The sequence below is a fragment of the Amblyomma maculatum genome, chromosome 6 (assembly GCF_055883805.1).
Source record: "Amblyomma maculatum isolate TAMU_Amacu chromosome 6, ASM5588380v1, whole genome shotgun sequence".
In the NCBI taxonomy this organism is placed as follows: Eukaryota; Metazoa; Arthropoda; class Arachnida; order Ixodida; family Ixodidae; genus Amblyomma; species Amblyomma maculatum.
The window spans coordinates 149278530-149306237 of NC_139349.1; the positions used below are offsets into that span (position 1 = coordinate 149278530).

General features: G+C 45.7%; 1 protein-coding gene and 1 pseudogene across 2 annotated transcripts in view; one reads left to right on the forward strand and one right to left on the reverse strand.

The window, feature by feature from the left end:
* Window positions 1-27708, reverse strand: part of LOC146187003 (nuclear factor related to kappa-B-binding protein) — a 94626-nt gene that overhangs the window by 9753 nt on the left and 57165 nt on the right. Inside the window, exon 18 of one of the 2 annotated variants that reach the window (XM_084607542.1) lies at window positions 20709-20862. In XM_084607542.1, coding sequence (XP_084463668.1) covers window positions 20709-20862 — 154 coding nt within the window. Of the gene's footprint in view, window positions 1-20708; window positions 20866-27708 lie in introns of both variants that reach the window. The other variant, XM_084607541.1, reaches the window with a different exon arrangement.
* On the forward strand, window positions 16871-18649 carry LOC146187004 (uncharacterized; annotated as a pseudogene).

Genomic DNA, 27708 nt, shown 5'->3' on the forward strand with positions numbered 1-27708 from the left:
GTGAGTGGCACAGCCACCTTGACCAGTTCGGTTGCTGCAAACCATTGCTCCGACCTCTTCTGATGCACATACGTGTCGAGATCACGGAATAATTCGTAATGCGCAGTCAACTCTGCCAATGGTTCATTAGGACATAGTCGTCGCTACTGCACTTTCCATGGTTGGACAATATGGCAGCGATATCACTACAAGACCCCGAGTTACTATCTGCAACCTCAATTCGCCTTAGCTGCGACTAAAGAGCATTCGACGCTGTCAGCGGAGCTACAGCGACCGTCTGATCAAAACCATCGTTACAGCCAACCTGCCCCACTGTTCTCGCTTTGGTAGGCTTCAAATGTTCGTACTGGGCTTTCGAATGGCCTATGTCTACATGAGCATGCAATTCATCATGAGCATCTCCCAGGCCACCATGCGCGGCGTCAATCTCAGTTGCCTCGACATTCTGAATTTCATCGCGTTGCCCTTCGCTTTCTGCCACAACTGCGTACGTGAGATCAGGCGCCTCGACCTTAAGAATCTCTGCAATGTTCATCGAGACCTGCGCTTCGCTCGGGACACTCCGAATATCAACCGGCTTCACCCCATCGCACTTTATCCGCACCTCTGTCTTATTACACAGTGCTTCACTGGTATCTTTTCCTTTGGGAGGAAGTGAGTGGCAATGTTCCTGCCCTGGTACTATTCCTGTCATTTCTTGCTCAACTGCTGTCTTCATAAAATGACGGCTGTCAACAGACGCCTGAAGGCTCTCGATGTGGTGGCGGAGAAGGGTCATCATTCGTGTGGCAATCTCTTCATACTCTAGTACACACGTGATGTCTTCTGCATAAATGTTGACTTTACAAGCTTGCATTTTCTCATTCAGCATGCGTAGGCCGTCGTTGCATGTTTTGAGTCTAGCGTAAATAAGCTTCAAGTCTATACTAGTCCGATCGTTTGATTTCAGTACTTCAGTTGCCTCATGGCAGAGCCGGGTCTGAAAAGGTCATTGAATGACACGCTTTCTTTGGATGCGGTCCCCGGTGTATCGATGAAGCCCTCTTCGTCTCTCTCCGGTAGGGTTCGTTGGCTGAGCACCTGGTATCTTCCTGGAGGGTAGTTGGCATTCCTGTTGCAAGCTCCAAGAAGGATCGATGAAGGAGCTCACATTACCTTCTCGGGTTTCATAACCAAAATTATAGAAGAAGCAGAGCGCACACTAGGTCGCCTCTACACTGCGTTTAGTACCCGACTGCCCTCACGTTTATCGATGAAGCAACATGGCGCTTCATGTCTACCACGCGTGCTTCGTCCAAAACCTCTTCTTCCTCCTTCACGTTCTCTTTGCAGATTCCTGCGTGAATCTGCAACACCGCGGGGCATGGGCGGTGGCAAAGGGTTGAAGAGGAAGGAGGTGGATTCCTCGCACCCGCACACTTGCTTACGTGGGTGGTTGAGACGGTCACGCGCTTGTATCATCCGCGCGGACATGGAAAAGCTGTTCACATCATCCCGAATCGTAACGTATTCTGTCCAATGTAGACTGTCCGGGACACTTCTAAAGTTCGTACCATCCCCAAATTCAAATCAACCGTGATCACATAATTGAGATATATTCTACTGTAATACATTTTTATTTTCAATGCTTGTGACAATCGTATGAATGAGATTCCACTGCATTTCCTTTTTGAATACTGTGGTGAGCCTGAAGAGATAACAAAATATAGCAGAAGGCAGGTTCAACACCCCCTGGATTTCTATTGACAAGCTACAAATCAAGACATTCTTAGATTTTTTTTTTTTTTCTGCAAGACAATTTTCACATCTCAACTTCTGCAATGCAGCTGCTTTAGGCATGTCTAGACTGAGAAGAAAATTTCGTACGAAAAATTCAAAGCTTGGAAATTTGAAGAACAATGAATGTCTTGACCTGCAGCATGATTTCAGGAGTGTGACGAAATGAACAAGGTCAAAATGTATAAAACAGTCGTGAAGAAATCTGCTCTGCAACACGATCACCAATACATTAAAAAGAATGAAGGGTCAGGAAAAAAAATAAAATATTTGAGGTGCTTCTCTGATATGCAGCGTGAATATTTGCAAAACAATGTTCTTAGAGTACTTCCTGGTGGACTTGTGAATTGCATAGAAAACAAGGCATGCAAGTGAAAGCAAAAAAATTAAACAAAAATTTGTTTGCCGTTTTTCGTTCTTGTGACTTTAAAGTTGCGTCCACCCTCCAAGGAACAGCAGGGAACTGGCAAAATGCAATAAAATGGCTCGCAAAATGGATAGATCGGTAGCGCCCCGAGCAGCGGTGATACCGAGATCATCCTTTCCACCCTCCCTCGTGATGCTGAAGGCAAAACATCGGTTGTGGAATGCCACCCAGGTTGCAGCATTCAAGATGCCACGTAGCCCACTTAGCCTTTGAATGTCAATTTTGCAATCTGTAATCCCAGCAATGGGCCTCAACCATGCGAGCACTGTTGCGAACCATGAAAGCATGAATAGGAAACCGAACCGTCAGGAGCTCTAGCGAGCGTGCTTTACTCTAACGTCCACTGTTGTGTAAGATGCCTAGTTTTAGGTTCTCATGAAAACTGTGAAGGATTAATTGTGTCCCTACGAAACAACCACAGCAGCGTGTGTGAGTTGCTACTTCACCCCATAAGCTGCCCTCCACAAGCCAGGTCGCTTCTGTCTGCGTGCATATAGTGACCGAAAACTGCCAGTTAGGCTCATTGCCTGTTGTTAACTGCATCGTGGCTACACACACCGATGTGCTTCATTGTGTTGCAAGTGTTTTCCGATCCACATGCATGCAGGAGCCACACGATGGCAGCTCGATGGTCGTCAGTGCATTACTACGAGAGGTTTTGCAGAGTTCAGACAGTCACTTCAGTGAGGAAAGAGCAAGCTAGGTCATCTTAAAATGTTGCAATGTTTGCTGCCAGCTTATATTAGCTAGAAACTCATACTTTAAATGTCTAGGATATAAGCAAACTGCACTTGGACAACTATTCAATCTATATGCAAATAGCTCAAACAATGAAAGATTGGTGCAGACTGAATCACAGAGCAAGTACTATTCGAAAACTATTTGAAATTTTTAATATATTGCCCCACCCCTACTTTTTTGGTGAAACATGCCTCGCCTACTCCATAACGGGTGCCCTCTGCCAAAAGTAAAGATCCCAAGGGGATTATTTTCAAGGTATGCTGTGTGGCATGAACAGCATTTGTAGTCAAGTTCTGACAGTGAGAACATCACCTGCGCCCATGTTTCCCAAAGTTCAGACAAACCCTCTTGGATTCTTCAATCTCGACAAAGGCTACACCTTTATTAACAACATCCAGTGTGGCTGCTGTTGCAATTCAGCATCGGGAAGCACTTGGTATTCTCTTCTCTTGAAGATGAGCACTTGCTTGCTTGGCAGCTTATTATTGTTGGGCAAGTTGATTCATGGTTTGTATCAACAGCCCAATCCGCACACATAAAGGAAAAAACACGAAAGCTTGTCCCATGTACCTTACCTTCTGCGTGTGTTGTCTTTTACATTTGTAAATTTTGTAGTAAATACTATCCCTCCGCCCGATTCTGCACTTGCTATTGTGACCGTGCGTCCAAGCAGGATGCAGCAGCCCTACACAAGTCTGACATCCACCTGATGCCACTCTCACCTGCCTGCAGGGAGAGCCTGGCACTACAACAGCAGGAAGCCTCAAAAGTTGATGTTCACTGTCATTCAGAGCTATTCTCACAGATGAGTGCAAATAATGCCTGGTTACATCACTTGACATGCCAGCTTGTTAGAGGAGGTGGGGCCACGAGTATGTCAAGGTATCGGCACAGCTTTGCTAACTACCAGATTATAACTTTCATGGCACATATGATTAGAGTAATCATGTTCCTGTTGTTCCTATTCATGTCTGTAATAATATAAATCCAGTAAAACCCCGTTACAAGAGACACTAAAAGAGCCCAAAAAGGATGTTTCTTGTAACCAAGGTCTCTTGTAAATAAAAATTCTTACCAACTATAAACGACAGTTTAGATTCCCTTAGCTAAATTCTGTTCCATATCAGTGTCCTGTCTTGTTGCTGTATGTCACAAACCGAAAAGGAGTATCTCCTCTTGACTGGAAAGTCATAATGTCCCCGTTGTTTCAGCCACTGTCATCACATTCCTGTATAATTGAAACAACAGGGGCATTTTGACATACCAGTCAAGAGGAAGTACCCCTTTTTGGCCCCTGACATACTACACTTCTTGGTTCCTGACATATTACAAGACAGGACACTGATACGGAACAGAATTTAGCTAAGGAAATCTAAACTGCCGCACATACGAGTTGGCATGAGTCTGCTGCATTACATGAGCATACCTGGGTTGCAAAGAAGTTGCTTTAGAGACCTGCATAAGTTGCATTTAGTAACAGAATGACTCTTGTAACCATGTCTCTCGTATGCAATGTTGTCAACATGGCAGATATAGGAAAACCAACCAAGCCATTTTCAAGTGTCTCTTATAAACGAGTGTCACTTGTAACCATGTCTCCTGTAACGAGATTTTACAGCACATAATTTTGCTCCTAACAAGACAGTAATGCTGAAATCTTGTATTTTTCTTAGGTGTGTGCGAATATTCGGCATTTCGACACGCGAGTTGGAGAGACTGGCACTATACTCAATTGCATATATCAAGTACAACACTGCCAAAGCTAGAGCTCTTGTTTGCACTCCCCGCATCCGCGATGAAAAATAGTGCCTGCTCTTGACGAGAGGAAATAATAGTTGCTTTGTCTGCAAGCTTAATACATCTCACATTTGCCATCAACTTCATAAAATGCACCTTTTTTTAGAGAGAAAGGATCGGATTCGATGAATTTGTATGTTTTGTTTGTCGTTCTCATTCCTGTCGTGTTTTTGCTGCCCCGCAACCCTGCCAGCTGTGCCCTCCACGCTGCGCAAAGCAGCGACCTCGACTGCTTCTTTGGAGCGAATTTTATCTATAAGATCCGAACTGCGAAGATGTCCAGGCATTCGAATAAAGTTATTGCAAATGTGTATGCTCGGAATCGAGCTTGTTTCCGCAGAAACCACACAGCCACAAAATGAGATGTAGTGATACGCCGCCTTTTTTTCTCTTGCGGACGACTTGCGTAGTTTTCGTTGTGTTGCGCCTGATGTATGAAACGGAGTATAGATGGCCGTATCTACGCCTTGTTATGCCAGCACAGCCTCGCGAGTGTCGAACCCACTTTTTGTTGTCCTCCGCCTGGAGTCCACCGTTGAACCAGGCAAACTTTCAAACTTGTACCGTCTTTGTCGTGCTTCGATGGCGTCAATTAATGTTACTAGAACCAGCTTCAGTTTAAAAACTCCGGAGCGCTGTGTGGCACCGCCACTGCCTTGCGCGGCGAGTGGCGCCACAGTTAAACCAGGCTTTATCGCACCGGAGCATTTGCCGGTGGCTGCAGGCCTTTCTACGGCGCGACCGTAAGTTTAGAGCGTTGCCTTGACGCCGTGGAACCCTAGCGGCTCCAGAAATAATGAATTTAGTATTCCCATTTCCTTGATTTTTGTTTTCATTGTTTGCTGAGTTAATAGATTCCATTCATGTGGGCGGCCTTGTGCGCAAAGTTGCCACTGCACCTGATAACGGTTGCGGGAAGGATAGGAGACGAGCCTCTTTATTATCCTTGCCTACGAGCTATTAAGGCAAAAGTCTTTATTGGCTCACCGTTGTCGTCAGCAAAAGTATCATGCTTTTGCGGCGGCTCTGATTGAATCGACACTTAAAAAAAAAAAAAAAATCAACAAACCTTGTCTTCCACCGAGGAATCGAACCTCCTTCCTTTGGCTCCCCAGACCAGCGTTTTACCACTACGCCACGCTCCGGATCATGAAACACCCTTCATAATTATCCTTGCCTACAGTGAGAATGATAGCGAGATTCCGCAAGTGACAGATACTGCGCCTCTCCTTTTCTGTAGACGAATTATAGAACGGCAGTGAACTTTAATGTGTTCAATGAAATGCTGGTTGTGTTTGACAAGAGGGGCGCGCTGTACCGTCACGACAGGTCATGACGTCACCAAGGAATTCATGCATATATGAAGCTGACCCCGCCGGGCGTCCAATCCAGGCGTCCGTGCGACGCCTTTCATTTGCCGCTTCCTCGAACGCAACACCACATAGCAAACAGAAGCAGACCCAGATGTCTAGGAGGCGTTAGTATAGCAGGCATCAGCGGCGTTTGAAATCGATTTACAGGATAGAAAAGGCGCAGTATCTGTCACAATTCTCCGCGTACACATGTACCATGCCGTAAAGGAAGGGAGGTATGTGAAAAAGTAGTCACCCTCTTTACTCGAAGCATCATTCACCGCCACATTCACAACAACTGTGTAGTATAATGCGGCAATTAGTATTTCGCCTTTAACCACAAAGTGTCTTGTAATATGTTTTTAAAGCGTGTGGGTGTCCGTGTGTGAGAAGAGTCCTTTCTGTGCTTGAAGGTCCCTTCCTCTTCATTTTATTATTAAATCACGCGCTCAAAGATCCTTTCCGCGCGGACCAGGCCCATTACTTTCCGAAAATTCTGAAAAAAGGCAGTGCACGCTGTGAAGAACTTGAAAGGAAAAAAGAGGACGTACACAGTGTGCTCGTCCACATTTGACCACGGTTCCATCCCTCTCCAAGTTGCCGCACTTTCTGTTTACAGCACAGTGCAACATCAACTTGCCTGTTGTCCAAATATATATGACTAGATGTTGTAGCATAACGTTTGCATTTAATTGCAGTTAACTAATTACGACAATCTATAGAGAGGTTCAATTATATTTCTCACAAGCTATCCAACGACATAGGATTTCATGCTGTAGCATGAAGTGAAATTTTTAATTACAAATAACTAATTAACGACAACTAAATAAGTCCCACAGTTAGTCTAGCGCAAGTATACTTTAGATAGGAATCGAACCATATATAACTTAAATATGTAGCGTAAAGTATAATCACCATTAAAAAATAAGTATAATAAATTTAGAACACAATCAGCGCAAAATATAATCAGAATTATACTAAGAACTACAATTATTCCAGCGCAATATTGGCATAAGCTCTACACAGCCACTGTGGACAAATTGTGTGCACACATTCCGTGCACGGCGGGTGAGAAACAAATAATGCTGCTTATTAAAATTGCCTACTGATCATATATTTTATTTCACATTACTTAACCAACAACTGGGAATAGTCCCTAATGATTCTGCCAAATTGCACAACTGGCAGTTTTTCATGCAGCTATTTTCATACTTCACTATTGCAATTGCCAAATGTGGCAGGGAAAATGCGGTTGAATTTTAAAGCCTGCTGTAGAAGCTTTTGAACATATAGACAATTTGTTTAACTAAAATGTGCAGAAATATCCAGTTGCTCAAAAGCAGGCCTTCTGGCGATTGATTGCTACCACAAATTGCACAAAATTTACCAGAGAAGTATCGCTTTCCCAGTTGGCGAAAATAAAATAAACATCCCACACGCGCTGCTGCTACACCTTAAGGACTTGAGCTACATGTGAGCGAAAAAGGGAGCAATGCGACAAGGCGGTGCGGTGAAAGCGATCATCGTTCGCTCTGTCGCCTACTTAGGAAGATATAGATGCACGCGAAAGCGCAAACTGGCGGCAACACGAAATGGCGACGACGCCCTGTGTTGCTGGTATAGTACGCATACTTCTATAATGTAGTACACCACAAAACTATTTGCAAATGCAACAACAGTCAGAACAATTGTAAGAATTGGATTATCTTGCTACAACATGCAAAACAAAATGCATTTAGAGCACACCATATTGATTTGAGGCGCTTAACACGAGTTAACTTGCGCTAAACAAGTAGTCACGTGACCTTGTTCTTTTTTTTTTTCTTTTGGTTGAGGTTAGACATTAGTTGAACCCTTGCACCATTGTTGGCACAAAGCTAGAAATTTATGTGGCAAAGCACAATCATAAGGCAACACTGCAAGAAAATAAAGCCTGCGAAATGAGCGGCACGGCAGTGATGTACGCTGAGTGTAAGGCACTGCCACGTATCCACTTCATGATTGCGCATGCACTTCCGGGTGCCCGAGCAAAATTTTCTATTTCAGCAGATCCGAGCGACGAGCCAAACGACACATGAATTTCTGTCTGCACGAAGGCTTCGCGCAACACGGGCCGCTGTCGCGCTCACATGAGTTTTTGTATATATGCATGTAGCTCATCCTCAAGAATGGTTGCTTGCAAAATTTTACATTAGTTTATAACCTTTTTTGCGACTACCGAGGTCGCAGCTGCTGAAAAACAAAAATACAAGCTCGCTTTATTGCTTTAGACAAATTAATACTTCGGAAATGCTGCCCTTCGCCTACCACGCACCAGCTTTCGCTGCCGCTCCACAGCATCAGTCAGGAGTTGGCTTCGACTGCCGCGCCACTTAACCCAAGAAGGCGCCAGGGGCCGCCCGCGATGTACAAAGGAGGCGGGGAGTTTTCAAACTAAAGCTGGTTCCAGTAACGTTGGGTGTCAATGGTGTCGCACAAGTGGAAAGCACTTCCCCTTGAGGAAAAGCTAGCCATACTCAACGCAGTCGACAGGCAGCCAGCACGGAAAAGAGTGGATATTGCAGAAGACCTTGGTCTGTCATCCTCTACGCTTAACAGCATCATCTCAAAGCGTGCCAAAACAGATGGGAATGCCGCACCCTTTGGCTTGAATGCTAGCATGCAAACCTCAACGAGGCTATAGTGCTCTAGAATATTGGGCAGTGTGACGACCGGCGCCGGAGAGCGGGCCGCTTTTGCGATGACGAGAACCGACTCCCGCGAGAGGGCGCGACGTGCAACAGGGGTGCCACGTTCGCTGCTCGGCGCGTAGTGGCCGCGGGATAGCGGGGGTACAGAGGAGGGGTGCGGTTCTCTTTGAAGCGATTTTCAGACGCTACGCAATTAGTGTGATAATAATTAAGAGGCGACTTATTCCAGGTGCTTAAACTGATCCCTGCCGTTCTTTTACATCTATCTGGAGACATTGTGCAAGCTTGGGTAGTCCTTCGGAGCAGCGCGCTATGTTTGAATCACTATCTGAAACTCTCAACATTTCTTCCTGCGGACAGTTACAAATCGTCCAGATGAGCAATTTGTACTTAATGTTTGCAACGAAGCGTGGTGTTTTGCATTCGTTTTTCCCGTAAGGGAATAAAGGCTACTGCCCAGGAGCGCTATTAACACGCGGAGAAAAACAGTGTACATGCGAATCAAAGCTTGTGCGTCGTAAGGCCTCCTTAGGAACACTTATTTTTTACAAACCTTATTTACGAGCACCTGCTTACATTTTGCAGCTTGCGCTTATTAATACATAACAACGTTTATCTTAAATTGTCAGTAATCTGTGATATATCTCTTTAATCGGTGTTTTTTATGTGCCCTAATCACCGCTTATATAAATTACAAATACAGTGTGCGAGCAAAACACATTTATTCACTACCGTACTGATTTAAAGCACTGTGGTATTTACCGGCAAAAAAATAAACAAGGTATACGCGACTCAAGCATTTATTCTTTGTTCGTGATTAACATATACGTATATCACGGACATTTGTTTGCGTGCCACTAACCAAAGGATGAACCAGCTGTTTAGATGAAAAAAACAAAAAGTCAAGTACAGCTACAGCATTACTTCAAATAAAATGTCGAAAATTAAACCTGTCACATACGTAATACGTTCATAGTGGGCACTTGAGTGCGGACGCTTTACTGGCATCAAATGGTACAGAGCAAACAAACAAAAATAAAAGCACTGATAATTACGCGTCGAATTGGCAGGTATGATGCAGTTCTTGGCGCGCACCGAGAGAAAGCGGAAAAATGCGAAAAAGATGACGAACACCTAATACGCAAGCAATTAAAATAATGCTGAAATCAAATGCGGACATAATACGTGTTTATTCTTTGAGTATGTGGTATTAAATATGAGTAATTGACTGGATATACTTGCAACTACTGCTTACCGCTATATATATTATCGGGCTACTTGCCGCGGGTGCTCTTTGCAGTACTAACCAGACTATAATTGTTAACAAGGTTCATAGTACACGTGAAATACTTCCAAGAGAATTTAATTATTTTCCCTTTGGAAACTCTTGTCGTGATTCACTTACTTCGCAAAGAGCGAAGCCGCAAAAACACTATAAATTTCATTGCTTCAAGTGGGAGCTTTTCTGGTGCTCCAAGTAGGTAAACTTTTTGAACCTTCACATTTTACAGGAAGATTGCAAAATCTGAAGTGCAAAGCAGTCGAAAAGGACCGTGCATCGAGCCAAATTTTTGAGTAAATTGCGACCTAGCTTCCAACCTATAGAGCTATTTTTGTTCGTGGTGAGAAACCGTGCCGGCCTCACAACCTCTCTTTCGCAGAAGGATGATCTAGCGGAAGCGAATAAGCGTATACCCTGTAGCCTCTGCGTCCTCTATTTCCCGTCGTTATTTCTTTTTCAAAGCTATTCATTTTTTTTTGTATGTACATAAAACAGGACTAGAGCGATCTTCTGGAGGCAATGACTTGCATATTACCGGTGGCTTGCGTACCCTAGAATGGAAACATTTTTAGAACAATTAGGTCATCTCTACCTCCATGCGGGGTAGTCCACATTTAATTCATTACAACTGAATGCCGACTTCTCTTGTGGCTTCAGTGACGTACTGTAGTCAGCATAGTTGGCGTGGGAAACAACAGAATATACCATTTTGGACTGTTTTGATAATAGGGTTACTCCTGCGTGGCGTGACATGGTCCATAGGGTTACGAAGAGTCGGACACGACTGAACGACTGAACTGAACTGAACTGTGACTAGTTTTAGTCAGCGCTCGAACACACGTGTTGTATGTTTCACTTCTTCCTACATCCTGCCTCCAAACTGCCCTCTTTTCAAAACGACTACATTTCTGGACGTGAATTAGGTGCTTTAGGAATGCTAAAGCAAGCTGTACGGCGAGTGAAGCGTGCTGTGCGAGTCGTACGCCGGCCCTCTCCAAGCTGTTTTCTTCGGAGCCAACTTCTGTCATGTTACTTCCCCGAGGTCTTGCCGACGGCCAAAATGGAAAATAAATTAGGTGATTGCTAACAGTACTGAGCACCGTTAACCGGCATATTTGTAAAATCTTGTCGCGAACAGCTCGAGACGACGCACAAGCAAACAAGAACGTACAGTCCGCGTGGTATCCGCCCCTCCACACAGCGCGCATACGCGGGCGCTCGGACGGCTGACACACCAGTTGCTGGTGGCGCCCTCTGCGCTGCGGCGCCTCCGTCATCGCAAAAGCGGCCCCTCGCTCCCATGCATTTCGCGGCGCGGTCGACACACTGCCCAATCTTCTAGAGCACTATAACGAGGCCCTTCTCACCTGGTTTAAGCAAGCTCGTGCTGCCAGTGTCAACTTTGGCAGGAGCATTCCGCATGAGTAGGTGATGGACATAGCTGACATATTGGGCATTACCGACTTAACGGCGTCAAATGACTGGATCGACTGCTCTCGAAAGAGGCATGGCATCGCTTATAAGATGATAAGCCGAGAAGCAGCAAGTGTGAACTTGAAAATAGTCAAAGATTGGAAGGTCACACTGTTCGCTACAATCGAGGGGTATGTGCCTCGAGACATTTATAACGCCCACAAAACAGGCCTTTTCTTTCGGGTGCAGCCATCGAAGTCCTTAAGCCTGAAGGGCGAAGTATGCCATGGAGGCAAATGCAGCAAAGACCGATTGACGGTGCTCCTTTGCTGTAACACGGATGACTTGGACAAGCCAAAGCCATGGGTAATTGGAAAATATCTGAACCCACGGTGCTTGAAGAACACTGGTTCGCTGCCATGTCGGTATAGAAGCAACAGTCATGCATGGATGACGTGTTCTTTGCTCAAAGAATTTATTCGGTACTTTGATAACAAGATGGGTTCCGAGTGCAGAAATGTTCTCCTTTTTCTGGACAATTATGCTACCCACTGAGAGAGCTGCCGTTTCTTCAGAATTTGAAAGCTTGTGTTCTTTCCACCTAGCATTACAAGCCATTTGCAGCCACTGGATGCCAACATCATAGAGAACTTATGGCAATTTCCACTGGTCGCTCCGGAGCACACTTTGTTACTCTGGGATGATGACTTCAAATTCCACTGGTCAACCAAGATAGGCTGCGAGTATCCCGCTAGTCGTTTTGAGCAACTCGGAGCCCTCTAGCTCGCTCCACCAACCAGTCGGATCTCACCGGAAGTTCTAGTCAGCAATGTCATCACTTCCGGAGGCTATGGGATTTTATTTGGCTGTTTCTAGTGGTTTCAGAGATATCAGCAGATGACACTGGGCATATCACCATTTTTCTGCACGAATATCTTGAAGTGCGTCTATTGAAAAATGTCTAATGCATTAAAATCGTCCAAAAGCAAGTTGCAGGAGGCCGCGCTCCTTCCTATTTATCAACCGCAACAATTTTGGTGCTGGGATGCTACTTCTACTTCCGGAACGTGCTCAGCATTACTTCCGCCGCGCGCTTGCACGTTCTGCTAGTCGACAAAGGCTGATCTGCTGTGTAGAGGTTTAGGTCGCTCTATTTCGGTTCAGGCGCCTAGCTCCAATCGACCAATGCATTGTGAAGCGGTGTTTCACACGTATTGGTCACCGACAGCAACTTACGGCCATTTCAATACTTGACGCTATGCACTACGTCACTTCAGTATAGAATGCAGTGAGTGCATCAACTGCAAAGCACTGCTTAACACAGTGTGGCTTCCCTATAGACAGAGAAAGGGAAACTGCCATGAAGGCTGAAGAGTCGGAAGTAGCATTTTGTGATCAAGAGCTAGCCAAGGCTATGCATGCGCTAGGTGTCACGAGAGTCACATATGACGACTACTATGGCCATCATGATGTCAGAGTGCCAGAGCATTGCGAAGATCATTGCGAATTCGGTCACGAGTGAAGCCGCTGACTGCGATGACAAGGATCACGAGCTGCTTGATTCCGGGGAGTTGACAGAACGCAGCTTTGGAGAACCTGTCGTGGCTCTGGACCTCCTCCGCAGGTACATCGCGCCTCAAAGCAACGCTGACACTAATGTGGTCTTCCAGGCTGCTGAGAAATGCATGGTGCTTTCCGAGCGAAAGAAATGGCAATCCATCCTTCTCGCATATTTTAAATTTTTCATTCATGGCTCTTAAAGCTATTTTTCTTAATTTTCGACCAAACTTGATAAAACTAGGTAGTCTGATTCAGTTTCTTCCACTGATTTCACATATGTAACTGTTTTTCCAATCGGCCAATTAGTTCAAAAGATAGATGAAATTAATTGTTCACAATTTGCAGAAACAATGAAAAAGTAACCACACTAAAACAAATTCATATTGACACTTTGCTAGGTACTAGAAAGCATAATGTGTACAATGTTAGGATAACTTTTTTGATAAAACAAATATTAGCGATGTTACAGCATTTTGAAATCCACCAGTCAAATGTGGGTGCCCTACTGTCTGACCTAGAGCAAAATTTAAAAATTTTTAAAACGTAAATTGCAAAATCTGCTCCTAACATTGTGTGCTTTGCACTTTTAGCTACATGCCACAACAAAAATTATGGGTCTACCTCCATTGAAGGCAGAGATATCGCTTCCACAAATAAGCAAGAAGTCAAGAATCGGTGTTTTGAGAAAACGAGAAAAAAGAGATTGGCTCTCTTTTAATCAAACATGTAGAAAAAATATTGCAATATTTTGCAATGTAAGTGACTAGAAGGCACCAGGGATGTAGTCAGACTGACTATGGCCACCCAAATGGCGTTTTTTGAAAGCGTGCTGCATGTCCGCAGTGGTCTTGCACTTGTTTGCAGATGCCAATGCTCTGCGGTGGTCTTTTTCTGCCATGCGCTTCATGCTTGGTGTCCCAGGGTTGAGGTGCAGCTCTTTCAATATTGCTGCAGAGGAGTTTTGGCAACCAACATTAAATCTCACGACAGCCTCAGCCACAGCAGCTTGCACCGTGAATAGTGAGGCATGTTGTTCTTTTCGTGCCAGTGACCATATCAGGGAGTGGAGGCATTCATTGGTGTTTTGAGTGCTGCCCCGTTGGCACCGCTCAAGAAGCCTTTCATCAGACAGGCACTCATAAATGGGCAACAAGGCCTCACATACGTGCTGAGGCAGATTGTAGTGGCGCTTAGGGACTGTCTCACCCTCAGCCCTTGCTGCATTTTGCCGGCACCATGAGTTCGGTCCTGGTGGGCAATAGCTGTTGTCCGAAACAAAGTCATTTGATGTTATGTAGCGATAAGTGGCCATCACTGACCTCTTCATTCTTTGCACATTACCCTTGTGAGTCTTCAGGGCCCAGCCATAGTAGCTTGTCAACTTTGCCACTAGGTCCGCGGTCAGTTTGCCTTTACCACCAAGGCCCTCCAAACCAGGGCCCTTATGTTTTGTGATGAGGTTTCGCAAGCTCGTGCCCATCCGTTTCTGTACATGGTTGATACAGTTTTCTTTCTCAACTGAAATGTACCCATACACCCGGGCATCCTGCAGCGCAAGAAAAGCGCGGCTGTCACCATCTGAGAGTAGGGTGGTGTATCTCAGGTTGTGCCGTTGCAGTGATCTCTGGAAGAGGGTGAGAGCAGCCTCAACTTCCATTTCACCAGCCTTCTTGGTGGTGTTTTTCTGACATGCATGGATCTTCTTCCAAGCCTTGTATGCCGGGTCACCTTCGCTTGGGGCAAGCTTGCAACCAGCGCCAAAATTACCCACGACCACGTAATCGAGAACCAGTCCTGTAAACAGCTCGATGACCGTGCCGACGCCAAATGGGATGAGTGGCCGCGTGTCATCCAGGAACCGTCGTAGGGCACAGCAATGTTTCCGGGATTCTCAACCTGCAACTCCTCATATAGATCCCGGACCGATTGCACGCACAGAGACGTTTGCTTCTCAGCAGCAAGAGCTGCCATGGGCGCCAGCTTCTTCTTCACGTACCTTTGCCGAGTTTTGTTGTGGAGTCCACGGTGCGAAATGTTCACGGTCGCAAAAATGTCATTGTCGATTCCCGATGGCTCGCATCGCACACGCAGCAAGGACGTTCACAACGAACGGGTGGCACTTCTCTTTTCCGTTCACACGGGGCGAGCTCCACACCGACGCAACATCACCGCAGCACGCGCACTCAGTAATAATCTTTACGGCGAGGCCATATTCACGTTCACCTTTCCCTACCGTGACGCTACCGCCGCACACCTTGTACTTCACAAACGACATCAACGCGTTCATTGAGTCCAAACTGAGGACAACGAAGTCCGTCTCGATGTCCGATGGCGCGGCCGCAACATCGTCAGCGCGAGTGAAAAAATCCATCTTTCGCTTGGTGGCCGGTGTTGACGAAAGAACTTGTAGCTTTTCATGGGCTTCCATTTCTCTCTGCAACAACTCCGTACGCTGCAATATTTCAGTGTCGCGCCGAATGCGGCTGCTGTCCGGAATGCATTTACTCGTCGGCGATCCGGTTAGGCCTAAGTCCACTTCGGTACTGTTGGCGGCGGACTATTTTCGACGCTGACCGAAGGAACTGAGCGCTTCTTGAAGTTGTAGACCGATCGTTTCTTCTTTTTGCCAAACTTGTGACTCGTGGCAAACTTCGGCGTTGCTTCCGACATCGTGCCGCACTCGTCACAAGACTCACGCATCGCCTGCGGTGGAGCAGACGACGGGAACTTTGCGCGGCCAATCACAGCGCACTTTTCAATCACGTGTTCTAGCTCGATGAATAGAATCGCGCATTTGGACTTTTTTTTATGCTCGGGATTCAACGTCACCAGTAAGCTGGCGGAGGCACTTGTGGCGGGAAATGGGAAAAAAAAGCCGCTCTTTCCGAGACCAAGATGGCTGCGATCGCATGTGTAGAAAACGACCTACGCGCCTCGGAAAAAACATCGTTTTTGCGCGGATTTCAGCCGACAGTGATGCTATAAATTGATTCTGTGGCCCAAATACTGCACCGCGAGATATAAAACCTGGCGAATTAAAGGAATAATAGCTAGGGGAGAGTCGGGAGGTCTGGGACGGTTGGAGAAGTGGCACACCTGGTGTATCTCTCTAGCAACTCGTTCAAAAAAGTTCTTCAAATAATCTCGAGGTGGCACTAGCATATGGATAGCCTGGGCGTAATGGCCGATTTCTGTGGCGTGTGGAAGTTGCTCCGATAAGAAATCACCGAATTCAAGTGTCAAAAGTAAGTATCTGCTATTTCAGTCACAGCTTTGTCATATTTAGAGAACGCGTAGGTCACTAATATAAATTTTTGTCCAAGAAGGTGCATCTGTGCCGTGCCTCGTGCAGTAAAATGTTTGGGCCTAAGGAGAGAACTTTCGCCACGGAACGTTTCTTTGTTGGTGCAATGCTGCTTGGGAGGAATGGGACAGTTAAGATGAGGGAGGAACGGGACGCTGTCCCATTCCTCCCGGCAATACGACTAGTGCTGTGGCTAGCGACTCTGCTGCAAGGCTCAGCCGCATTAGCCTAAAAAAGAGTTATTTTTGTTTATTTCATGTTTTGAGGTAATATTTATTCAGTGCCATCAAAATGGCATGAGATTGAAGATATGCTGGTTAGATGAAAATTCACGCTAGGGCACTCCAAATGGGGAAATAAAGACGCAATTTGAAACGTGAGCCTCCCGGGAGAAGGGCATAACTAGTTGGCTACAGCTGTAGTGCTGTTTAATGCACGCAACGAATTAGACAAAGCCGACATTTTTGAGCTTTGTGAGGGTGCTTGTTTACATTTGCATGCTATTGTTCCATTTGAATTTTCAGGAAGATGCCAAGGGTATACAAGAAAAAGCATCCCGAGAGGGTTCGAACGACGAACAGCTTGATGCTGGATGCTGTGAGATTAGTTTGCGAAGAAAAAAAAAGTATAAGGGCCGTAGCAGAAGCTCTTAAAATCTCAAAATCAGCCCTTGGTCGAGCAGTACAGAAGTACAAGGGTTGTAGTGCGAGAGACAGTATTTTGTTCAACTCCAACTTGGTCTGCGGTATGGTCTTCACAGGAGAAGATGAAGTACTTTTGAAAGAATATTTGCTGAAGGCAAGCAAGATGCACTATGGACTAACAAGAATGCAAGTTCGTTCCCTGGCATACCAGTTTGCAACAGCAATAAGTCGGAAGTGCCCATCATCATGGGAAGTCAACAAGTTAGCTGGAAGAGACCGGTTTCTGGGCTTTATGGATCGTCATCCTGAACTGTCGCTTCGATCGCCGGAAGCCACCAGTCTTGGCCGGGCAACGAGCTTCAACAAGCACAACGTCGATGCTTTCCTTTCTAATCTGAAAGGCGTCTACGACCGACACAAGCTAACTCCAGACCGCATCTACAACTGTGACAAAACAGGCTTCACAACTGCCCACAATCCGCCAAAGATAATCGCAGCAAGAGGAGAGACACAAATTGGCCAGGTCACATCTGCAGAACGCGGTGAACTGGTGACCGTCTTATGCACTGTCAATGCCATAGGAAATGCTCTGCCACCGGTATTCATTTTTCCACGAGTGAGATTTAAAGATTTTTTCCTGAAGGGCGCCCCAGCCGGAAGTCTTGGATTGGCAAGCAGGTCAGGATGGATGTCCGGCGAGCTGTTTGTACTGGCATTACAGCACATTGTGACACATACAAAGTGCTCGAAGGAAGAACCTATTTTTCTAATCCTTGACAATCACGAAAGCCATGTCAACATCAACACCATCAACAAGGCCAAAGAAAGTGGCATCATTCTGCTGACCTTTCCTCCACACTGTAGCCACCGCTTTCAGCCACTTGATGTATCTGTGTATGGACCATTCAAATCTCGCTACAACGCTGCATGCAATGACTGGCTTATAAATAATCCAGGGAAGGCCATCTCCATATACAACGTTGGAGAACTAGTGGGATCCGCCTACGTATCAACGGTAACACAAAAGAATATAATCTCGGGTTTCCACAAAACAGGTATTTGGCCTTTCAATAGCGAGCCCTTCACTGAGGACGACTACATGATGTCTTCAGTGACTGACAGACCCGAAGCTTCCCCTAGAGGAGTGCTGTCACCACAGCCAGCTACCGCAGTATGTGAAATGGATGGATCAAGCCTTCAAGGAAAAGTTCTGAACTCGAAGACGGACACTAACGCAGCTCGAAACATCCTCAGAGATGTCTTCACGCCCACGGCCAATGAAGGTGCATCGACGTCAGCTCCTTCTTCCAGTCGCATTATTCCAAGCGACCTCAGGCCCTATCCAAAGGCTGCGCCACGTAAGTCAGGGCAAAAAGGAAGGAAGAAGGGTAGCACCAAAGTGCTTACAGATACCCCAGAGAAACGTGCCATTGAACAAGCAACTGCGGAGAGGTTTGCACGGCGGAGTCTGAAAAAAAGAGCACCAAAGGCAGCTAAGATTGCTGCCACTACTCGTCCAAAAATGAAACGGCGTCGTCAAATGGATATAAGCTCTTCGAGTGACGAAGAAACTGTTGCCGTTGCCTTTGACGATTCGGGCAGTGACATGTCAAGTGTCGATGATGAGAGGCACGAAATTTCTGAGGTCGAATGGCCGAATTAAGGTTTTAGAGTGGAAAAAGGTGAATTTATCCTCGTCAGGTTCTGTGAAACAAAAAATCTGTCGTCTATTACGCGGGCAGAGTCGAGAGCTGTGAGAAGTTGGACGTCAGTGTCCGGTTTCTTCGAAAGAAAGATGAGAGCTCCCAGTTTTACTTTCCTCTTCACGAAGATAGAGCAACTGTACCAATCACCGACATTGTTATGAAACTGCCGGTGCCGACTATTGTCGGGGCAACAAAGCGCCTGCAGTCCTGCTTCAAGTTTGAAGTCGAACTATCAGCTTATAATGTTCGCTAATGAAGTTGTCACTACAGCATTACACATGTCCCATTCCTCCCAAGTGGTGTCCCACTCCACCCTAAGGTGGGGGTGGAATGGGACAGATTTTGGTGGTTGTAAATTGTTTTTTTAGAGCTGCCCTTGAAGAGGTAGCAAACATTGCTTCCCAGAATTTGTGCAACAAGTTTTGCTTTATATTTTAAATTATAAAACATCTGTTTGTATTCAAAATAAAAAAAGATAAAAATATATTTGTGAAAAGTGTCCCATTCCTCCCGACTCTCCCCTACAGATTCTGAAAATGTCAGTTTCAAAAAATCAATTTTTTTGCTATTTTTTGTCTCAAAGAGCCGTGTCCCCCCTTAAGCTCAATAAATAGTTTCAAGTTAAAGCTTCACGGTTTTCATTTATTTGCATACTTTCTTCAATGCTGCATTTTCCCAGCTGTGACCTTTTTTCCCCCTGCCTGGTCAGAAATGTATGAATGGGGTTCCACTGTGTTCAAAATTTCTGAATATACCGAAAATTTTCAAATCCACAACATATTCCTTGCATTGCACACTTCACCACAATGCCTCACCACGTGGACTGTGCAGCAAAGTAAATAGAAGTAGAGCAATTTGGGCGAGTTGGTATCTATCCATATCAAACAGCGAAAAAAGACGGGGAGTAAGAAAGGACGACACAGGATGAGCGCTGACTCTCAACTACAATTTTATTCACCATGTTAGACTACTTATACGCATGGGCGAAAGAAATCACCGAAAAAAGGAAGGAAAGGTATAAAAGCACAAACCGGACAGCAGATGACAAAGAGATAGTCTACTTTTCACACATACTTTTCATATTTGTTGTTTTTTGCGCTTTTGGCAAATAAAATTTTATTTGAGAGTCAGCGCTTATCCTGTGTCGTCCTTCCTTATTCCTCGTCTATTTCGCGCTGTTTGATTTGGATGTAATGCAGCAAAGTAACATCAAATTGCGATGGGGCCATTTTGTGATGAGGGCCTTCCCAATAGTGTGCGTAAAGCGAAGCATTCCACAAAACCGCGAAAGGCATCGTTATTTTTTCCCTTTATCTGAAATGCCCAATTTATTGTAGAGATCTTCATCAGACAGAACTACTGTTACACAAACAGATTTTGGCAGTTTTTTCAGGCCCATTCAATAGCCTGATCTTAGAGTTAATTCGGACATTTTTTTTTTGTTCCCTAGAATGCCAAATCAACGAGAGTTTACTGTATTCAGCAGCAATGTGACAGCTCCATCTGATTTCATGATGATCCTTTCTGTACACAGTGCCCATAAACAGAAAACCCTGTATAATATTTATCTGGATTTCTCAGTAGTGTGCACACCTCTGTGCAGTTGTAGATTAACTTTATTTGGAAATATCATGTGAATTTTGAAGTAAACAAGATGAACAGTGTTTGACATCTTTTTTTTTTTTGAATTTCTTTTTTTCAGTGGTCAGATATTTGACACTTGATTTCATATTCGAAGGCAGTTTTTCCCCATATTTGTATCGATTTGTATTCAATATTTCAACATTTGCACACCCTAATTTTTCATAAAAGCTTCAAATTACGGGACACCACAGACCCTAATCATCATTATCATTATTATTATTACTATTATTTACACGATTTTGCACTCATATAACCAGCTTAGGCCAGTAGCGACTGGTGGGAAGTACAAAAGCAGCCCATACACAAGGTGAAAAGAGAACAAAACAAGAAAAACAGTGCCGCCCTCCCCCTTCTTAAGAGCATATCACGCACCCAGGACAACCGTGGGCTGGGTGGCCAGCAGCATGGGAGTGGCGGTGGCCGGTGGACCTTGCTGGGCCACTGTGATGAGGCGGGGCGCGGGCAGGAACGGCGCCCCCTGGATGCGCAGTGCCGGCCGCGGGCTGCCCACTAGATTGCACACCACCTGCTGCAGGGAGAAAGACAGAAGGTGTGCCCCCGGAGCTTCTTCATGCGAAAAAAGAATTCACAAATACTCAATGCGATTCATGCAGAAGAGAGTGCCTTCTCCATGGACAGAGAAGCAGCCGCTGCTGTTTATGGGTTGAGACCGTGCGAGTGGAATTGAGTCCATTAAGTACCGTGAGAAATGCTGTACGCTCTCCCTCCAACCTACCAATCCAATCCAGCAGTCACAGTGTCGCACTCCACTGTCTACTCCCCTCACCCCTCAATCCTGACTGGCAACTGTGGTGCCCCCTCTTGGCTCCCACTTTACCTCCTTGTTCCCGCTGTTAACCTGCAAGTTGCAATACACAGAGGTTTTTGACCTCTCCATTTTCTCTTTTGTCAGCAAAGTCTTCACAAGCCAGTGCAGGACACGATGTGATAATAGGCATTCTAGTGCCAACACATTAAAAGCTTGCTTCTGTCCACTGTCTATGCTCCGTATGACACTTAGCATGTATGCAAATTTCGTACCTGCCCTGCCTTCATTTCACTTTTCTACCCAGGATGCAGCGACGATGAATTCAACTAACACTGTCACCAAGGACCATCTTTCTCTGTATTCCCCATATGCTTACTGCATCACATACACTATGACTCTTTTGTACACTGCCAAGCAGTCGAAGGTAGCCTCCTACAAAGATGAACGGTGGCACACAACCTTGTTTTACCATTATAATAGTTTTGGTCGCATCCTAGTTATTTGCTCGCTCAGTGCCTCATGCCTAACTGAAGGCTTTGTATAGACCTTATGCAAAATTGGTGCCTTCTATTGTACGTTTAGCGAACCACACCACGCGACACCATGTTGAAGGGCTGAGTGAGTCGGCCACGCTGCTTCAGCTGCTGCCATCGCACTAGATGTGTTTGTTTAGTGCTTTGGTTTTCGTGCTTTTGCCCACATTCAGAGCAAAAAATGACGGAAGAATGGACTATGGACTTGTACACACTGACTATATTCCCATTTTACTTTGTAAAGCAGTACTGCACTGCCAAAACTTCTAGCGAACGGCAATATCAGCGTAGCTAGAGGGCAAAACCTGCGTTGCCACTTCTAGTTTCCCTTTCTGCTCCTGCAGATTCCTTAATACGCTGCTCGAATAAGAGTCCATGAGTTTGATATTGCTTCCGGGTGTAAAACGTCTGCAATGTAATTACACTCTGTCGGCCACCGAAGGAGGCTTTCGAGTCCAGCGGGAGCCAGGTTCAGAGCGAGCCCGGCGCTTGGCCTCTATTGTTGGTGTTCCTTATGTCGTGCAAATACGTGTACACGAAGGAGCTTGATTTTGTTTTTCTTTTAACACAGGAGTGGTGCCTACTAGACACTGCACTGCAATGGACCTGAAAGCTATATTAATATAGTGCATGCATTACTGTTCCCATGCTCACTATGGACATTCAGCGGTATATATCTCATAAGCATTTAAACAAACAAACAACAACTCCCAACAGCGTGAATTTGCCAATGAAACCCAACAGGTTAACGAAGTGATTCCGCATGCGGTGATCCTCCTCAGACAGCTCGATCCTGTTGCTGTCATGATCGCAGTTTCATTTTGTGAAAATCGATACATTAGAAGATGCATTATCGATAGAAAATTGGTAACTTAGCGTGCAGTAGTCACATCGTGAAGGTCTGCCTTATAACCATACGCAATGTCAAGCGTGAACGTGTATTCGAGCAATGCAATGTGGAAATAAAATTTCGCATTCTAATTAGAGAGAGTAGTGAAATTCAACAAGGTTGACGACTGGGCAAGTTGGTAAGGGTTGATATTTACTAGCCAAAGGACGAGACACAGGGAAGAAGATGACAGGACAAGGCTGGACTAGCAACTGAATGTTTATTCAGTTATTCCAGCCTTGTCCTGTCATCTTCTTCCCTGTGTCTCGTCCTTTGGCTGGTAAATAGAGAGAGAGTAGTGCGGCGCCTTTTAAGTGCTGCAACGTTTTCTATCTGCATACCTGGAGGTAAGTATATGAAGAAAATCTCTAGACAGCTTGTATGCATCAAGCAGTAAATTCTGGGATGAGTTGGCATAAAAAGCTAGCAAATCAAGAGTAACACTCTTACAGATATTTTACACAATAAAGACTATGCGAAATCCGTCTACAGAAAAATGTACCGCACTGTGGGCGATGTATTTCATCTGCCTTGGCACAGGGTACGAATTTGAAATCTTTCAAAGTGGGAATGATATAGCTCCTGCAGCTCGAGAATCATGGGATAGCAGATTAACACAAGGGCACAAGACAAAAAAACTCATTGGATATAACTTGCTGCTTCTTTTCTTCAACAACCTTATTTTAGTTTTTCATACAGCAAGGGGCATAACAGTATGTCAGCATTATCGGTGCAAACGAGCATTAACCCGGCGGTCATGCAGCCCCCTATACTATTCTGTTTGGCGCTCCTCCGTTCAACTACTCTCAAACGTGGTGAAAACGTGCGTGCCGGTCGCTAGATGGCAGCACTTTTGCATATGGTCTATAATCATTTTATGCAGCTGTTGTCATGTGCTTGCAGAAAACTGTGTTTGTTGCTACGCGTCTCTATGCCTCATGCCTCTGGTAAGGCTAATAGGTGTGGCACCTATCGCCAGTCCATGTCTCTCTTTTGCACGTACAACAGGGAACCCCCCATTCTACATTATGGAGAGTACAGCGGTGGGCAGAAGTGCTCCCACAGAGTACATAACTAATATTTCTCAAGGCCTTGTTGGCAGCTAATTGCTCAGTTATTGAACTCTCTGTCTGTAATTTCCCCTTGTGGTGAACTGCTTTTTGGGCACAGATAGAGTCAGAATGAGAAGCGTGGTTACTTCTCACTGTCAAGATGTTGGTGAGAGGCAGGATGAAAACCCGGTGAGGGGTGAAAGAGCAGTCACAGTATTTCAGCTTTGTCACAGTGAAGGATGTCTGTCTGCACTCTTAAAATAAGGTGAAGTACTTTTCGGGTATGGACTTTCCCAATGTGAAGAGGTGGCAGTGTTGCACAATATGACTAACCAGAGCATAGTGCCAGTGACACCACCTACTGTGCACTTAGCAAACCAGTGAGTCTAGACATGTGGCAGGGTTCGTTTCACGAGGAGGGCCTCTGTATGCCAGCAGGCAGCACCCCGCATTCCACTGCACAATCACCTTAACAGACAGCTGCCTGCTCAACAAGTGCGTGCTCGCTGCTTGCTCGCTGCCCTACTGCTAGACACGTCACTTACATTTGGGTTCTCACAGGACAGCCATGTCACTGTAGCTACCTCCTCCTTGCTATGCAAGCCTAATTGTCAGTGGCTGTCACTGCCTCATCTAAGGAAGGCAGTGCTCTTCTGTCTATCCCTAGGAAAAGGATGTGACAAATGATTGCGAGACTAGGTAATGTGAAATCTGATCGCAGCTTTTCAAGTTTTAAGCTCTGAGATGTGTCAAGGTAAAGAATTTGAGATAGACAAGTTGCAGAAACCTAGAAGTCAGCTTCTCTGCTGAGCAAAAACCCCTTCACCATGGCGGCCAAACCTGTTTTGGGGGCAGAAATTGGGTGCAGTGCAGGAGACGTCTATTGTGACAATAATGGCCACGTCCATATCCTGCACCCCACTGCATGCTGCTGCAATTATGGGATTAAGAACCCATCCATGAAGCAAGTGTCTTGTGAGTGCCATTCATCGCGCCTCCCCCACCCCTACCTCCTCCAGGCTTTCAATAGCGAAGGAATTCTGCTCACCAGGTTTGTGCGTGACATCAGGCTGGACATAGAAGTATTCTGCGCTGCACCCAACTTCTGCCCCCAAAACAGGTTTGGCCGCCATGGTGAAGGGTTTTTGCTCAGCAAAGAAGCTGATTCTAGGTTTCTGAAACCTGTCTATAGACATGTCACTACACATGTGCAGTTATAGCTCACTCTAAATTTTTCCTCGTAACCATACTGCAACCGATCCACTAGTGGCTCAGTAGCTATGGCGCTTGACAGCTCAACCGAAGGACATGGGATGAAATTCTGGCTCTAGCGGCCACTCTTGAGTGGAACTGAAAAACATACTGCACGATGTCAGTGCACAGTAAAGAAACCTCGGGTGGTCGGAATTCCAGGACCCCATTGCTATGGCATCGATCATCATCATCACCATCATCACCACCAGCCTGATTATACCCACTGCAGGGCGAAGGCCTCTCCCATATTTCTCCACTTAACCCGGTTCTGTGCTAGCTGCATCCACTTGACCCCTGCGAACTTCTTAATCTCATCCGCCCACCTAACTTTCTGCCGCCCCCTGCTACGCTTTCCTTCCCTTGGAATCCAGTTTGTTACCCTCAGTGACCATCGGTTATCCTCTCTTCGCACTACATGTCCTGCCCATGTCCATTTCTTCTTCTTTATTTCTACTAGAATGTTAGTAACTTGAGTTATTTCTCTGACCCACTCTGCACACTTTCTATCTCTTAATGTTACCCCTACCATTTTTCGTTCCATAGCCCTCTGGGTTGTCCTCAACTAAAGTAGAACTCTCTTGGTTAGTCTCCACGTTTCAGCCCCATAGGTGAGTACAGGTAAGATGCAACTGTTGTATACTTTCCTCTTGAGCGATACCGGTAAGCTGCTAGTCATAATCTTGATCATAGCTTGGGTCTTTTTTGGGACATCATACTCCAAACCAAACCATACTCCCAATGACGCAATCCTTTCCCAGCTATTGTAGTATGTTATAGAGGAAGTGTCAACATAAAACCTACCTGCGCTGCTACCTTGCTTTATCGACCTTGCCTCAGTGGTGCGTGGGCAATGTTTTTAAGCTTGACCTTAAGGGTATGATGTAGCCCCGTTAATGGCTTCTGTCTGCATTTCTGGATCTGCATTCCTGTGTATGCCCCTTGCTGCCTACTTAATCACTAAACCCTTCACCTCTGTTATCTAACCCATAGGTACTCACCTCACATAGCGTACTGTCGTAAGCTGCCACAATATGTGAAAGACCAGCCACAATGATATAAAGCCATTTTAACCAAGCCATTCAAACATCCCTGCATGGCCTAGGCACTGCATGTCTGGCTCGGGATCTAAGGTTTCCAGGTTCGGTTTTCATCAGGCCTAATCATTTGGCAGCTACCAAGTTGGCACAATTATGACTTTTCAATTACAATGCCACCCATAGCACCGAGGACGGGTTTTTCGCTGAACGGAAGCCTTAACTCCATTAATATTACGCATCAGCCACACAAACCGATCATGAATCCTGCCCCCCCACTGCCGTACTCTACTCCACTATTTTCCACCTTTGCTTCTAATGCCACCATTGTCCTTTCTCCTCAACTGCATCCCCTGCCTCTGCCTTTCAATCTCGCCCTTCTCTGTGGTGCATCGCCGTGCTCTAGACCTTCTGCTGTCACAGCAGTCGTTCTCCGGTTTCTTCTCGTAGCACCACCCTCAGGTTGCACGTTCTTACACTGTAGCCACCCTTCGTGTTCTTGCCAAGGAAGCCCCATTCCAGCAGTGCATTTTTACACTCGCAACACATAGCCCAAGCCATTAAACCATTCACTGCCTCTCACTCTCTTCTCTAAATGCAGGGAGGGGATTTCCATCTCTCCACTCTGCTACCTGCTAGCCGTTGCGGGAAGCATGCCACTCTGCTACAACCTCTCACGTCCTGCTAGCCGTTGCGGGAAGCATGCCACTCTGCTACAACCTCTCACGTCTGGCAGGAAGCAGGTTACACCGACTATGATGACGACTGCACCAACGACACACAATAATGGAATGGACATCTGAGGGCTATCGACCAACACCGATCTGTGATGCAAGTGCGATGCGGCGGCGCTTCTGTTGCCAGGCTGGGCCGGTTGGGGGTGAAAACTAGACTTAGCAACCATAGAAATACATGAACCCAAAAAATTTCGAAGCAATTTTCTAATTTCACGGCGCACCTATGATCTCGTTATTCGGTACATAGCAACCATGAGCATCCTAGAACAGATAACAAAAATATGAAATCTCATTAACGAGGCGAAGTATTTTTAAAATCCCGCAAAACGTATGCGGGTGCGAGTTGGGAGGGTGACCCATAGAAACACATGTAAACACAACTTACCGCAACATTTTACTCGGTTAAGCAGCGTTGAACCATTCTCATTTTTTGGTGAACGTCTTGTATCACGCCCCAACATATGTTGAATGGCACACTATGTTCCCTTGCAAGTACTGCAAGTCTGACAACTTGTGGGACCGTTCACAGCACGATAAACTGACCGCGCACAGTTGCAGACGGCAATGCACCACTGGCGTTGTCGCTAGCAGACGCTTCGGAGCTCGAGGCGGCCACGGTGGGTATCGCCAGCTGCGCTATTGTCTGCTGCAATACGTGACTCTCGTTCGGTCCGTATTGTCGTACGGCATTAGACAACTGCCTTTCAAATGTAATTCTGTCTAGGATGTATCACTTGAGGGACAGCTAGTATTATCAAGCTAATTTACTCCATGCAGAAGCATATCAGACTGTAAACAAAACTGCACGATTCGCTACTTGAGCATTCGGGGAGTTTTAAAAGTAGACTGCCTCCGCAATGACGCAGCATACTTCTTCAAAGCGCTGGTCAATGTTTAACGACCAGCCACCACTTCTGGTGCTCTGCAAAATGAGAAAAATGTTGTGGTAAGTTGTGTTCACTTGTGTTTTTATGGGTCGCCCTCCCAACTTGCACCCCCATACGTTTCGCGGTGTTTTAAAAATACTTGGTCATGAGATTTCATACTTTCATGATCTGTTCTAGGATGTTTACGGTTACTCTGCACCGAATAAGGACATCATAG